Source organism: Sus scrofa, chromosome 5 (assembly GCF_054392235.1).
Source record: "Sus scrofa isolate SSC_HxYL_T2T_F1_AM1 chromosome 5, Sscrofa_HxYL_maternal_Yorkshire_Landrace_v2.0, whole genome shotgun sequence".
In the NCBI taxonomy this organism is placed as follows: domain Eukaryota; kingdom Metazoa; phylum Chordata; class Mammalia; order Artiodactyla; family Suidae; genus Sus; species Sus scrofa.
This window is the reverse complement of record NC_139387.1, coordinates 73,012,924-73,026,072: the sequence shown is the minus strand read 5'-3', so window position 1 is coordinate 73,026,072 and position 13,149 is coordinate 73,012,924. Positions and strand designations below refer to the sequence as shown.

The 13,149-nt window shown below is 48.9% G+C and overlaps 1 protein-coding gene and 1 long non-coding RNA gene across 2 annotated transcripts; one reads left to right on the top strand and one right to left on the bottom strand.

The window, feature by feature from the left end:
• Nucleotides 1-1,693: 1,693 nt before the first annotated feature.
• FGF23 (fibroblast growth factor 23) lies at nucleotides 1,694-12,813 on the bottom strand. Its single transcript, XM_001926525.5, has 3 exons — nucleotides 12,495-12,813; nucleotides 5,574-5,677; nucleotides 1,694-4,157 (listed from the first exon to the last, which is right to left on the bottom strand). The coding sequence occupies exons 1-3, from the start codon at nucleotides 12,688-12,690 to the stop codon at nucleotides 3,723-3,725; spliced, it is 735 nt and encodes a 244-aa protein (XP_001926560.1). The 5' UTR covers nucleotides 12,691-12,813; the 3' UTR covers nucleotides 1,694-3,722.
• LOC146403442 (uncharacterized) lies at nucleotides 4,079-7,139 on the top strand. The gene is made up of 2 exons (XR_014845453.1): nucleotides 4,079-4,370; nucleotides 4,959-7,139. It is a non-coding gene; the product is annotated as an uncharacterized LOC146403442 (long non-coding RNA).
• Nucleotides 12,814-13,149: the final 336 nt, after the last annotated feature.

Sequence of the window (13,149 nt, the reverse complement as noted above, 5' to 3'; positions counted from 1 at the left end):
TGAATCTTCCATATGTAAAGGTCATTTATCTGCAGCAGCTTTCAAGATTTTTTTTTGTCCTATGGCTGCACCTACTGCATATGAAAGTTCCCGGCCAGGAGTTGAATCACAGCTGCAGCTGCCACGTACACAACATCGAATCTTTTAACCCACTCTGCTGGGCTGGGAATCAAACCTGCATCTCTGTAGTCAGATTTTTTTTTTTTTTTTGCTTTTTAGGGACACATGTGTGACATGTGGACATTCCTAGCCAAGGAGTCAGAGCTGTAGCTGCCAGCCTACTCCACAGCTACAACACCGGCAGACCCAAGCTGTGTCTGCAAACTACAACACAGCTCACGGCAATGCTGGATTCTTAACCCACTGAGTGAGGCCAGGGGTTGAACCCAGGTCCTCATGGATACTAGTCAGCTTTGTTACTGCTCAGCCACAGTAGGAACTCCTGTAGTCAGATCTTAACCCACTGTACCACAGAGGGAAATCTCTAGCTTTCAAGATTTTATCCTTATTTTCAGCAGCTCGATGTGATATACCTAAATGTGATTTTTCTTTGTGTTTATTTTCCTGGAGGTTTGTTGAGCTTCTTGTATCAGTACCTTAGTTTTTCACCAGTTTGGGAAAGTTGCAGCCATTAGCTCTTCAAATACTATTCCTTAACATTTTCTGCTCCTCTTCTGGGATGTCACTTACACGTGTTTTGGACAGTTTGATATTGTTGTAGAGATCACTGAGGCTCTGGATTTTTTTAAACGTATTTTTTTCTTTATTCTTTAGATAACATGTTAAACGGCTGTTCTTTCATCTTCAGTCTAGTATTAAGCCCATTGAGTAAACTTACTCCAGATATTGTATCTTTCAATTTTCGATGAATACTTGGTTCTTTTTTTTATTATTTATTTTCTCTTTTGAGTTCCTGATCTGTTCCTTATTATCATTCTTTCCTCTAAAACCCTTAAATATATATTTATAATTTAAAGTTCCTGCTTGCTTATTCCCAGATCTGGGTCCTCTCACGGTTGGTTTCTAGGGACGGCACTTTCTCTTGGCTGTGGGCTGTTTCCCCTTATTTCTTCTCAGAGCATCTGGATTGTGTCATCTCACTTGAGAGGTTTTCTGGGATCTTGATGTGGTTGTGTTTGTATTTTTCAAATAGAAACAATTTCTCTCTTTAAAGGAGAAGCAAATTAGACTAATCAAAGGCTGATATCGATTCAAATTTTTGTTTTCAATAATTCTGTCTGAATTAGTCAAAATTGCTGGGTTCATTTGTATATGGAAAAAACCTTGACTATTTAAAAATTCTGGAGTTCCCATTGTGGCGCCGCAGAAACAAATCCGACTAGGACCATGAGGTTGTGGGTTCAATCCCTAGCCTCACTCAGTGGGTTAAGGATCCGGCGTTGCCATGAGCTGTGGTGTAGGTCACAGATGCGGCTCGCATCCCAAATTGCTGTGACTGTGGCGTAGGCTGGCAGCTACAGCTCCGATTAGACCCCTAGCCTGAGAAACTCTATATGCCACGGGTGCGGCCCTAAAAGACAAAAAGACAATAATAATAATAATAATAATAAAATGAAATTCTGATCTTTTTTTTCAGCTTTGCTTTCTCTAGATGTTCCCAGTGTCCCCCTTCCATAATTCCTTACTCTCATATTCTGGGATACTTTTATGTATTAATACAGAAAAGAAAAGCTAAGAGAAGCAGAGATAAACTTTATTGTAATAGAAGAAAGGGAAAAGGTGGGGTTACATTTTTATAAATATCTATAAATATAGAGCGACAGGCAAAATCTTCCAAATAAATAAATAAATACTGCCACATGCTAAGGGACCCAGGAAACCATGAGGGCTGCCTTGGCTCTGCCAAAGAGAAAGCCCCAAAGGATGGTATGGAGTGTGTGAGACTCCAGCCAGTTTTCTGCCAGAGTCCTTTCCATTTCGTTGTCCAGTAGTTTCAGACAATATGATGTCTCCAATGGGAAACAGAAAGTATAAAGAAAATATTTGCTAAACAGTATTATACATGGTTTGAGTTTTTGAAATAGGAACCCATCCTTCCATTCAGCTTAAAACCACCAGGTGAGAGCAGCTGTCCACTGTCTGTCTCCCAAGGAGAAGAATGGATTGGTAGCTAAGCTGGGGGATGGCAGGGGGGGAAGGTGAGTGGGAAGAAGCTGCCTTTCAGATCTACTTTGCCGGCTGATATTCTGAGCTTTAGGGGCCGCTTGAATAGAGGTAGGAAATGGGGCCCCTGAGGACAACTAAGTCATCACCCCCCACCCCCAGGCCTGGGGCTCAGCTGTTCCGTAAGTGAGGGTTGACTCCTGGGGGAGTGTTGGGGCTCCTGGGACTGAAAGCTGTCTTCATTTGGTGCCCCCAGAATTTCCAAGGGGAGTAAGACACAGACGTGTCAGCCCAGGAGCCTGTTAGCCAAGCCTCTAGCCGTGGCTGCAGAGCCACAGAGGTGACAACGAGGAGCTGAGAGTGATGCTTTTCCCGACTCCTACACCGTGGTCCCTGGTGCTTGGACCTCCCTCCCTGCCCCATCACTGATGCCACTTCACAAGCGGGCACGACTGGCTAGTCCACAGAGAACCCAACCCACAGCACCCCCGTGGTCTCAAGCCCTCCCTGCAACACTGCATTTCATCCAGAGTGGATCACCACTCCACCTGGAAGCAGAGGCTTAATTAAATGCCTCTTAGGAGAATTGGAATTTAGCTCCACTTTGAAAAACAAATCCAGGCAGGGTGGATTTTCAGAAGTCAGGACCAAAGCTCCTCCTCTGGCCCAATTCACTCAAGCCAAAGGCAGGGCCAAGAGGCAAGGCTCTGTCGGGGGCACTTGGGAAAAGCAGGGTCACTCTGGGTTCCTGGCTCCAGCTGCAAAGAGAGAGCGCAAGCAGGACGAGGGGGCCACCCCAAAGGGAGTCTGCATTTCTGGCGGGATTCCTGCCTCAGTTCTCCCAGCATTCCTTCTGGCTAAATTCTGACTAGCCCACTACCAATCTTGACAGCTCAAGAAAGAATGAAGGCTTGAGATTAAGATTTTTTGGGGTTTGCCTTCGCGCTATGGATGCCCCAGTTCACGGTTGCAAACTCAAATGCCAACAAGGTCCAGGCAGATGACCTGAAAACAGAGGGGGCACTGCTGGCTCTCTCCGGCTCCCTTCTTCACCTTCCAGGAGGTGAATTCTTTTAGCTTTTGCTAGGTTCTTTGTTATTTATTTTTTTTAAAGGGCCACCCCTGCGTGTATGGAAATTCCAAGGCGCTATGGGTCAAAAGGAGCTGCAGCTGCCGGTCCACACCACAGCCACAGCAACAGCAGATCGGAGAGGCGTCTGCGACCTATACCGCAGCTGGCAGCAACGCCAGATTTTTAACCCACTGAACGAGGCCAGGGATGGAACCTGCATCCTCCTGGATACTAGGCAGGTTCGTTTCCACTGAACCAGAATGGAACTCCCTTTGCTCTGTTCTTGATGCTAGACTGATGGACAGGAGAGGTGAAGGAGATGGCGAGAAGGGTGGGCGGGGATCCCGACTCTCCCACCAGAGTGCATACAGCTGGAACCGGGAAGGCAAGGAACTCCATTCCTCAGGCCTCAAAGGGCGATCCCCCGGGGGGACCTCCTGGGGAGGGGGCTGTAACCCCACCTCCCCTGCTCGGGGTGTAGGGGAGCCGGTCCTCGAGGCAGTTTGGCTTTCCGAGTCCCGCCGCCCTAGGCGAAGCTGGGGAAGGGCCGGCAGCGCTCGGCGCCCCCCACCCCAGCGCGCGCGTCCAGCCGCTGGCCCCGGAGCACCCCGAGCGGGTCGCTGGCCGCGGGGCCGCCGTCCTCGGCGCTGGGCAGCTCGCGGGAGCAGGAGACGGGCGCGGGCGTGGCGCGCGCGCGCGGCTTCAGGACGCTCAGCGGGTCCCCGCCGTCGTGCGCGCTGCGCGTGTGGCGCCGGGGCCGCGCGGTGGCGAAGTGCAGCAGCGGGATCTCGTTCCTGCGCGACAAGAACTGCGCGTACGGGGGCGGGTTGGTACCCGGCAGGAAGGCCCGCTTGGCCCGGCCCAGGCTGACGAGGAAGCGGTAGTGCGGCGAGTGGTACACGTCGTAGCCGTTCTCCAGCGTCCGCTGCCGGAACCTGCAGCTCTCGGGGCTGAAGTGCAGCTGAAATCGGGGCAGGGCGATGGGTGAGGCGGGGCGGCCCCAGCCCCCGACCGCAGCCCTCGGGGACCTGGGTGTGACCGGCTTCACCCCAGGGTCCCAGCCCTCCCACCGGCTCTACTGGGGCGGCACCTTTAACCCCGCCTGGCCCTGCGTGGAAAGTGATCTCTACTAATTTCCGAAGTGCCTGGCACCCGACGCAGTTCTGACAGGCAGGTGGGGACCGCCTCGGGGACTCGCCGCCGGCGGGCCTGGGGCCCCGCCGCCGGCACCTGGCTGCCCGGAGCCGGGCGGGACCGTGCCGATGCCCCTGTGCCCGCTTTCTGGAAGGAGGGCAGCTTGCCGACCTACGGCCTTGTCCCACCCTTTCAATGCCTTTTGCCCCCTCTTTTGGCTCAAAGGTGGCTTGGGGCTCTCTCCTCACCTGGAGAGGGGTGGGCTGGGGTTTGGAGGGCCCCACGTGAGTGAGGATACTCCCATGGGAGACAGAACAGAGTTTGGGAATTAGGGACGCGAACTTCATCACCAAACCACCTACCTGAGCCCTCACTGCCACTGACTAGTACTGGCTTTTGCTGAGTGCCTACTAAGGGCTTTACACATTGTCATGTAATCCTCAGAGCCCACGGAATATTCTACTGATGAGGACTCTCCATATGCCTATAAGCGGTCAACAGATATTTATGTGTTTATTTGTCCATATTCATTCAACAGCTGTGTATTTACTCTGGGCCAGACACTGTGGTAGGTGCTAGGACCCAGCAGTAAGCGATCCATGAAGTCGTTGCTCTCTTGGAATTTCAGGTGGGAATTACTTCTGGAAGAGGCAGTCCTGCTCCTGTCCTAAGTCCCAATGCTTTGGAATATGCTGCTCCCATGCTTGTGGAACTCTCTTACCAGCCATCACAGCTGGGAGCAAGAGAATTCCTTACAGATCTTGAACAGGGGGTGCCCCGCAGAGCCCGTGGTCCACCTCACTTCATTTTCTCCAGCCAAGGAAACTGAAGTGGCAGAAGGAAGCGGACTTGCCCAAGGTCAAGGACATCTAGTAACAAAATCATGAGACCCCAGTGGCTTCTCCCCCTTTCTTTCTAATAGACTGCACAACATGAACGCACATGACTTGAGGACCTGGGCTGCAGACAAAGGTGCCGTGCTAGATACAAAAATGGGGACCACAAGGAAAAAAGAAAAACGTGGGACCAAGGGGCAAGTGAGCCCAGAGGCTGAGAGCCTGGACGGTCTGGGTTCAGACCCCAGGTGTATAAACCTGAGCATTTGCTACCCGGACTGAAAAAAAAGTACTCAGAGAAAATATCTCCACGGCACACTGCACGTGGAATCTTTAAGCTATAAAATGCCGTGTCTTGCCAGAGAAACTCATTCGCCAGTAATGATCCAGCACAAAAGGAAACTCACCGATCCAAAAATGTTGCCCCTTAAGTCCATGCAGAGGTATCTCCTGCTCATCACGCCTGTTATGACCACGAAGCCTGCGTCCTCCGACCTGATCATTAGGGCACCTTCAGAGAAAAGCATTCAGATGAAACCAGTGCTGAGAATCCAGTCCCCACCTCCAGGAATCCTTCCTTGATTGATTTTGGGGGTGGTGGTGGTGATGGCTTCATAGATGGGTTATTCAGCCTCTTTCTTCTGACTCCCTAGCCCCTGCTCCCCTCCACCCCCCATCTAGCTTCCTGCTCCTCCTTCTGCCTTTAAGGAGCACCCCGAACTCCACCTGTGCCCACATGTTTCCCTCTCTGCCTGGGCTGTCTTTATGTTCCCCTTTGGCTGGCTCATGCTTCTTCATGTTTATGGTGGTGGTCATTTTCTCCCAAGCCTTCTGCTTTTGTGATTTTTAAATCTCTGCCCAGATGTCTTTCACATGGAGTGTGCTTCTCCACCCAGGTAGCTGGGCAGGAGTCAGTGATACAGCGGTCAGCACCTTTTATGTGTCAAGAACGGTGCTGGAATGGATCCTCTCCTCCCTCCCCTGCTTATCAAGGACACTTGAGGTTCAAGGCCAGGCTCAGGTGTCGCGATTTCTTTTCTTTTTTTTTTTTTTCTTTATTTTTTGAGGGCTGCACCCGCGGCATTTGGAGGTTCCCAGGCTAGGGGCAGAATTGGAGCTGTAGCCTCTGGCCTACACCACAGCCACAGCCATGCCAGATCCGAGCTGTGCCTGCAACCTGCTCCAAAGCTCATGATAGCACCAGATCCTTAACCCACTGAAGGGGGCCAGGGATTGAACCTGCATCCTCGTGGATGCTAGTCAGATTCGTTTCATTTCTGCTGAGCCATAGGAACTCCAGTCATCACAATTTCTAGGGAGACTTTCCTAATCTCTCCCTAATCAGAATGAACTATTCTTTTTTTCTCAGGCCCCTCTGCACAACTCATGTATCAGAGTGTGTGCCCCCTGCTATAATAAGTTCACAGATCTTATCAGATCACAGCTCCCTCCCCACTGCCAGAGTGGCTTGCTTGGAAGCAGAGGGTTTAGCTTTCCTTGTTAAAAAGATACATGTACCCCAGTGTTCATTGCAGCATTTTATACCATAGCCAAGACATAGAAGCAACCTAAATGTCCCATCAGCAGAGGAATGGATAAAGAAGATGTGTTATATATATATACACACAATGGAATATTACTCAGCCATAAAAAAGAATGAAATAAGGGCATTTGCGGCAACACAGGTGGACCTAGAAACTATCACATTAAGTGAAGTTAGACAGTGAGAGACAAACATCATATGATATTACTTATATATGGAATCTTAAAAAGGATACAAATGAACTTATTTACAGGACGGAAAAAGACTCATGGACTTTGAAAAACTAACGGTTACCAAACAGGATAGGTAGTGAGGAGAGAGGGGTAGACTTGGGGTTTGGGAGGGGAATGTTCTAAAATTAGGTTGTGATGATGGTGGCACAACAATAAATATAATACAATTCATTGAATTAAAGAAACAAAAGAAAAGATCTCAGGATGCAGGGAATTTCTTCCGGCTTTGTCATTGCTGTTCTCTGTCATTTTCTCACTTGGTGATGTGTCTACTCACCTCCTCCGCCCTGCCCCACACAGCCCCACACGATCTTTCAATGACCCTCTTGAAAACTAGCCCTGGACAAGGGACTGAAACCCATTCATAGGACCTGCTCCCTAAGTAATGGATAACAACTTTAAGTGTGACCACCCCCCTCGCCCCTCCCATGGGGATTTGCAATTTTAACTAGTACCAATGACTAGTTAAAGTCAGAAGTTCCTGCTTTGTAGCAACGGCACAACTGGACCCTAAAAGATGAGATATGAGTGATAATTCAGCAAGACTTCCTCCCCAAACACTGTTTATTTATCTGACATTTTCTTTTTTTTTTTTTTTTTGCCTTTTTCTAGGGCCACACCTGCAGCATATGGAGGTTCCCAGGCTAGGGGTCTAATCGGAGCTTTAGCCGCCGGCCTACACCAGAGCCACAGCAACGTGGGATCCGAGCCGCGTCTGCAACCTACACCACAGCTCACAGCAACGCTGGATCCTTTACCCACTGAGCAAGGCCAGGGATTGAACCCGCAACCTCATGATTCCTGGTCAGATTCGTTACCCACTGAGCCATGACGGGAAGTCCTATCTGACATTTTCTATTAGAATCATTTCTTTAAGTCTCAGGGCCCCTTGCCTGTGCTGCCGCATTAATTCCCCAGGCATCTTTTTTGGCCTCACAGTCCCCAAGGTGAGGGGGAGCCCAGGCAGCGGTTCAAGTCTTCTAGAAACTCAGCCTGGAGAGGGTATAAATGCCGGGGATCTGTGCCCACTAAGTGGTGGCGCCGCATGGGGTGACTTATAGCCCAAATCTACCCCACTGTAGGCTCTGTACAAAGCCCTCTGGGGAGAGAACAGGCAAACTCTAGCTGAGTGCAGAGCCTGACATGGGCTGAAATCAGAATGACAGAACAACGGGCTAAGGGAAGTGCGGGTGAGAGGAAGCAGAGAAAGAGGGCTGAAGAGGTCATTTGTTTCCAAATAGTAAAATCTCCATCTCGGGGGTGGGGGGGGGAGGGGTCTACTCGTGCATCCCAGATCTAGGGTTTATCTAAGGCCTGAGAGAAATGGAAGGAGCGTGGAAGAAGTTGTTTCTAACCTGATGAATTTTCAGCCTAGTTGGGAAAAAAAAAAAATCACATTTTGTAACTGGTTGCACTCTAAGTTCGCAGCACATCTTAAATTCTCAACCAACTGCTGTTTTCGTCTGTGTTACCAGTATCAGTATCGGGAGTGGCAGCATCCCAATTAACTGATGAGGAGGCAGGATAAGCAATGAGGTCCTGCCACGTAGCACAGAGAAGTAAATCTAGTCCCTTGCGATGCAACATGATGGAGGATCATGTGTGAAAAAGAATATATGTATATGTATGACTGGTCACTTTGCTGAACAGCAGTAATTGACAGAAGATTGTAAATCAACTATAATAAAAAAATAAGAATTAAGTTAAATTTTTAAAAAAGTGATGAGGAGACAAAGGCAAGATTTAAACTCAGGTCAGACCCTCACATCCTCTTCCCACCACTCAGGAGCAGTCTCCAACCGAAATCACAGCGAGCCTGAGGAGACATGGTCAAGGGCCAAAGTCCCTGCTGCAGCCACAGGCCCCCAGGTCAGGGAGAGGTGCTGAGCCAGGAGCCTGGAGGCCAAGGCGCTAGGATTCTGTCCCCCATTGCACCTTGCACTGACTTTGTAGCCTCAGGTAAGTCATCGCTCCAGCCTCAGAATCCTCAGCTGGGAAGAGAGCGGAGTCACAGCGGGTCCGCCTTCTTCCCAGGGCTACAGAGTTAGGATCAAGTTGGAGGGTGGCAGGGGGGCTGCTGTAAAAGGGCCCTGAAAGTGGTGAGCAGACGGAAGCCGTGTTAGGATGGCTGGCCCGCCCTTGATGCCAAGCCTGCACTCTGGCAGTCACCAGCTGATACCTGGGTGTAGGTGGGCAGTGTGCGTGGTCTCCAGAGCCAGTGCCACCAGAGGAGAGCCTGCAGGTGCACCGGCAGCCACTGCTGTGAGGACACCCAGGCTCGAATCAAACCCACAGGAGCCGAAGCCGATGTTCAGCAGATGGAAGAGCCGATGCCCCTCCTTGTACAGATGTGCAAGGCAGGTCTGCACAGACCCAAGGGCAGATGTGGCAGAAGGAAGGCACATCTCTTGCAGCCAGGCGGGCATCAAGGACATGTCCTCCAGTGACGTGGACCCCAGAAGACGCAGGGGACCGGGGCCCCCATGTCCCCTGGGTCATTTACTGCCTCTGTGACCTGCAGCCACTTATTTGAGTTCTTGGACCTCTGTTGTTTTTATACAACACATTGGTCATCTTCGGGATGTAAGGAGATAATGTTTTATCCATTGTAAACACACTTTCTAAATGCCAGTAAATTGTTACTATTACCACTTTGTGCAACCTCCACTATAAATGTAGAAAATTGTCTTTTTTTTTTCATCTCTTAGCCAGTAAACGATACATAGGAGGACAGATGTCAAGTGCTTCAAACTCCCCAAAAGAAAGATAATATCGTGAGAGACTAAAGAGCCCAAGGATAGTTCAGCTTCAAGTAAAGAAAGTAACACTGGGGAAGGTGGAAGAAGTAAAGAGATCAGGTTCTAGGGAGTGGAATTAACTGGGGGGTAATGAGCATCGCTTTGCTGCCGTTTCCACAAAGTGGGATCAAGGGGAGCAGAGGGGGGCTTGTTCATGGGAGGAAGGACACACAGACCCCGGGGAGGCTCCCAGCATCCATGCAAGTCTCAGGGCTATAGAATCTTGCAGGCAGATAATTGCACGACGGCCAAAAAACCAAAGATGGGTTGGGCACACAACTATTCCTCAAGAATTTAGAAAAGCACAATAATCAAATGAAACACATTTCACTGGAAATGTATAATTAATTAGGAGAGGGAAAAAAGCACCTCACACCTTAACATCTATGGAAAAGCATTGCTTTGCACGCTTTACAGAGGTCATTACAAATCCTTCTCCAGCCTGTTACTTAGTTGTGCCACCTAGCTACACACGTCAGTGTTTCTTCCTTCCTTTATAAGTGGTAACTTTTAATCTTAATGTATAAGTAATATATATATACATCTATAATATATATATAATGTGGAATTATATAATATATAATTACATATAATGTATAATTATATATTATGTAATATATAATTATATATATTCCTTTTTTGGTAACTTTTAATCTTATATATATAATTATATATTCCTTTTTGGGTAAGTTTTAATCTCAATGTACATATATTATATAATAATATATAATTATATATATTATAGCTATATAATGCTTATGATAACCGATTTGAATAGTACAAAAGGTTATATAAACTAGAAAACGTGTCTTCCTTCCACCCATCCCCACCCAGTCCCCACCCACGTTTGTTAATTGTCAGAGACACAACGCTTTAGTGAGGGTCTATATTGGACAGAACAAAAGCACATTTCTGTGAAGAAAAGAAATCCAAAGTCAGTTCAAGTCCCTTGGCGTCCTCTCGGTCTTTTTAATTCATTCCAACTAGTGCTCTGTGCCTCCTGGGGGCTGAGGTCGGTGGATACAGGAGGGCAAGTTCCGGGAGTGGTGCCCTAAGCTCAGTCGTCTGAGCCCATCCCCCTCCTGGCACCACTCACAACCCCCACCCAGGACGTGTCTTGGGAGTCTCCTTTCATCAAAGGGATTCTATGATTCTAGATAAGTTTTATAAGCATTCTCTACTTGTCTGCAGCCTTTTCCATCTGTGGGAATCAAAATACCATAATCTACTATCCTGCATTTTAAATCACCTCTTATCTTGAAGTAAAGGGGGCCCTCCAGGAGAGGTGCAAATTTGCTTTTTCTTAAAAATCGGATAATGAGCTGAGAGACCCGAAGTGATGAAAGTCTAGAGGTGTTGGAAAGGCCAGGGCTTCTTTTGAAGTCACACGGCTTTGCATAATATCGGACACACTGGAGGTTGTGCTAAATAGCCATTGAATAAAACGAGCGATAATTTGGATAGGTCAACTGTATCCAGATTTCTTTCAGATTCTCGCCATGGGACTCAAACTTGGCTTCCAAGATGTTGACTCCCGAGTCCTACTGTCCTCCCCTGAGTTCGGGAGCCTGTTTGGTATTTGGGAGACCCTCCTCCTTCCCTTCATCTCCTGTCATCACCCGTGGAGAATTTGAAGAGGTTCTGAACTAAGCATGTGCTTCTATCTTGCTACCAGGTTTACGGACCTTTGACTCTTGGCCGAATGAATGTCTTGCATACAGCACGGCTGCGGCAGGATGACTGAATAATTTAGTACAACAACAAAGGGCAAGCCATTATTCTATAAGAAATTGGCTTTGATTAAAGCGACTATGATTATTCTCTCATTCCTTTACTCGGACCTATTTGGAATCAGTTGGCATTTTTTCTACATCCTTAGAGTAATTTTTACAAGTTCTCCTAAAACAGAAGACCTTGTCTTTTTCGATTTGTCTTGCCATCACCCCATTGTCCCTTCTGGAGATATCTGAAGCACAGCTATAACTGGCTGACTGTTGTGATCCAACTTTTCACAGACCTAATCTTTAAAGGCATTCCGGTTGTGTTCATGTTTTCAGTGAGTTCTCAGCCAGTTCCATTTGCTGCTGAGTGGACCCTTCAGCTCCACAGAGAAGACTCACTAGCTCATACGATACTGGGTACCGCTGAAGCCCCGAGTAAACCTGCGGGATGCATGAGCCCAGGGATGGCTGTGTGGATGCACTGGGGCAGGTGCATCAAATCCTCCTTCCTAGACAGTCTGTCTTTCATGCATTTTCCTGAGATCTTTTATAAGGCCAACATGCTGGAAGCTCGGGGTTGGAAAGAGCCCCCTGGGTTCATCCATTCCAAACCTTGGGAATCTTCTTCACAACCTCCACGGCTAACCGAGTCATGAGCCAAAACTCAGTGTCTATGGACTGATCTGGCTTCTTTCCCTCCCAGCCTTCGTGCCTATGTTTTGGACATTTTTTAATTCTTTGGACAGGGCAACGAGAAACTGGCTGCTATCGTGCGAAGACAGATTTTAATTGAGATGGGAATTATTCTTGTTGGGAGAAACCAGTATATTAGGGAGTTTGAGGAGGTGGCAGAATTTTCTCCCAAGGTTTAAATACACACACACACACACACACACACACTCACACGAATCCTGGACAAGAAGCCAGGAGGCTGGATTAGCCCTCTGGTCCAGCCAGAGTCTTCCCAAGTCCCTGCAAGTGGGTGCGCAGAGGAGCCCCCCTTCTTCCCAGCCCAGACGGCACCCCCACTCACTGTAGATGGTCTGTTGGGGTGAGCCATCCACGTGGCCATCCTTGTGGATCTGCAGGTGGTAGCTGTTCCTGGCCGTGGCCGTGTACAGGTGGGTCAGGCCGCCCCAGCCAGAGCTCAGCAGCGGGGAGGTGTCGGGATAGGCTCTGGCCGCACAGCACAGGGTGCAGACCCAGAGCCCGAGGCGGGCCCCCAGCATCGCCGCTCTCTGACTGGCTGGCGCGGAATTTGAAATCTGACCCTGCCTCCCCAGCTCCTTGGAGACCTTGCAGACCTATTTCTCTTCCTCACCGGTTTCTGGCCTGAGGCTCCCAGGCTGCATTCCCTCCTTTTTTCCCTCGGACTTTTAAAGGGTAGCACTGTGACATCAAACAGGAAAAACTCCGCTGTCCACATCCTCTGTGTTGTAATCAGCCCATTTGAAGAGAATACAGGGACCTTTGAGGCTCACGGAAGGCACTTCGGTTCCACACACACACACACACACACACACACACACACACACACACGTTTCAAGCCAATGCTCCAAAAAGTGAATGATGTGTGGGCAAAAGTTATCTACGACTCTGGGTTGTCCGCTGACCCGCCTCACTTCCACCAGGAAATGTGAAGGCAGCCCACGGTTCTGAAAAAAATCCAGCTTCGGTCATGTAGTCGA

Excerpts from the sequence above, each read along its gene's own strand:
- FGF23 (XM_001926525.5), bottom strand. The coding sequence starts at position 12,690 with ATGCTGGGGGCCCGCCTCGGGCTCTGGGTCTGCACCCTGTGCTGTGCG. Across the intron at positions 5,678-12,494 it reads ACCCCAACAGACCATCTACA|GTGCCCTAATGATCAGGTCG; the intron begins GTGAGTGGGGGT and ends TTTTCTCTGAAG. Across the intron at positions 4,158-5,573 it reads GGGGCAACATTTTTGGATCG|CTGCACTTCAGCCCCGAGAG; the intron begins GTGAGTTTCCTT and ends CCCCGATTTCAG.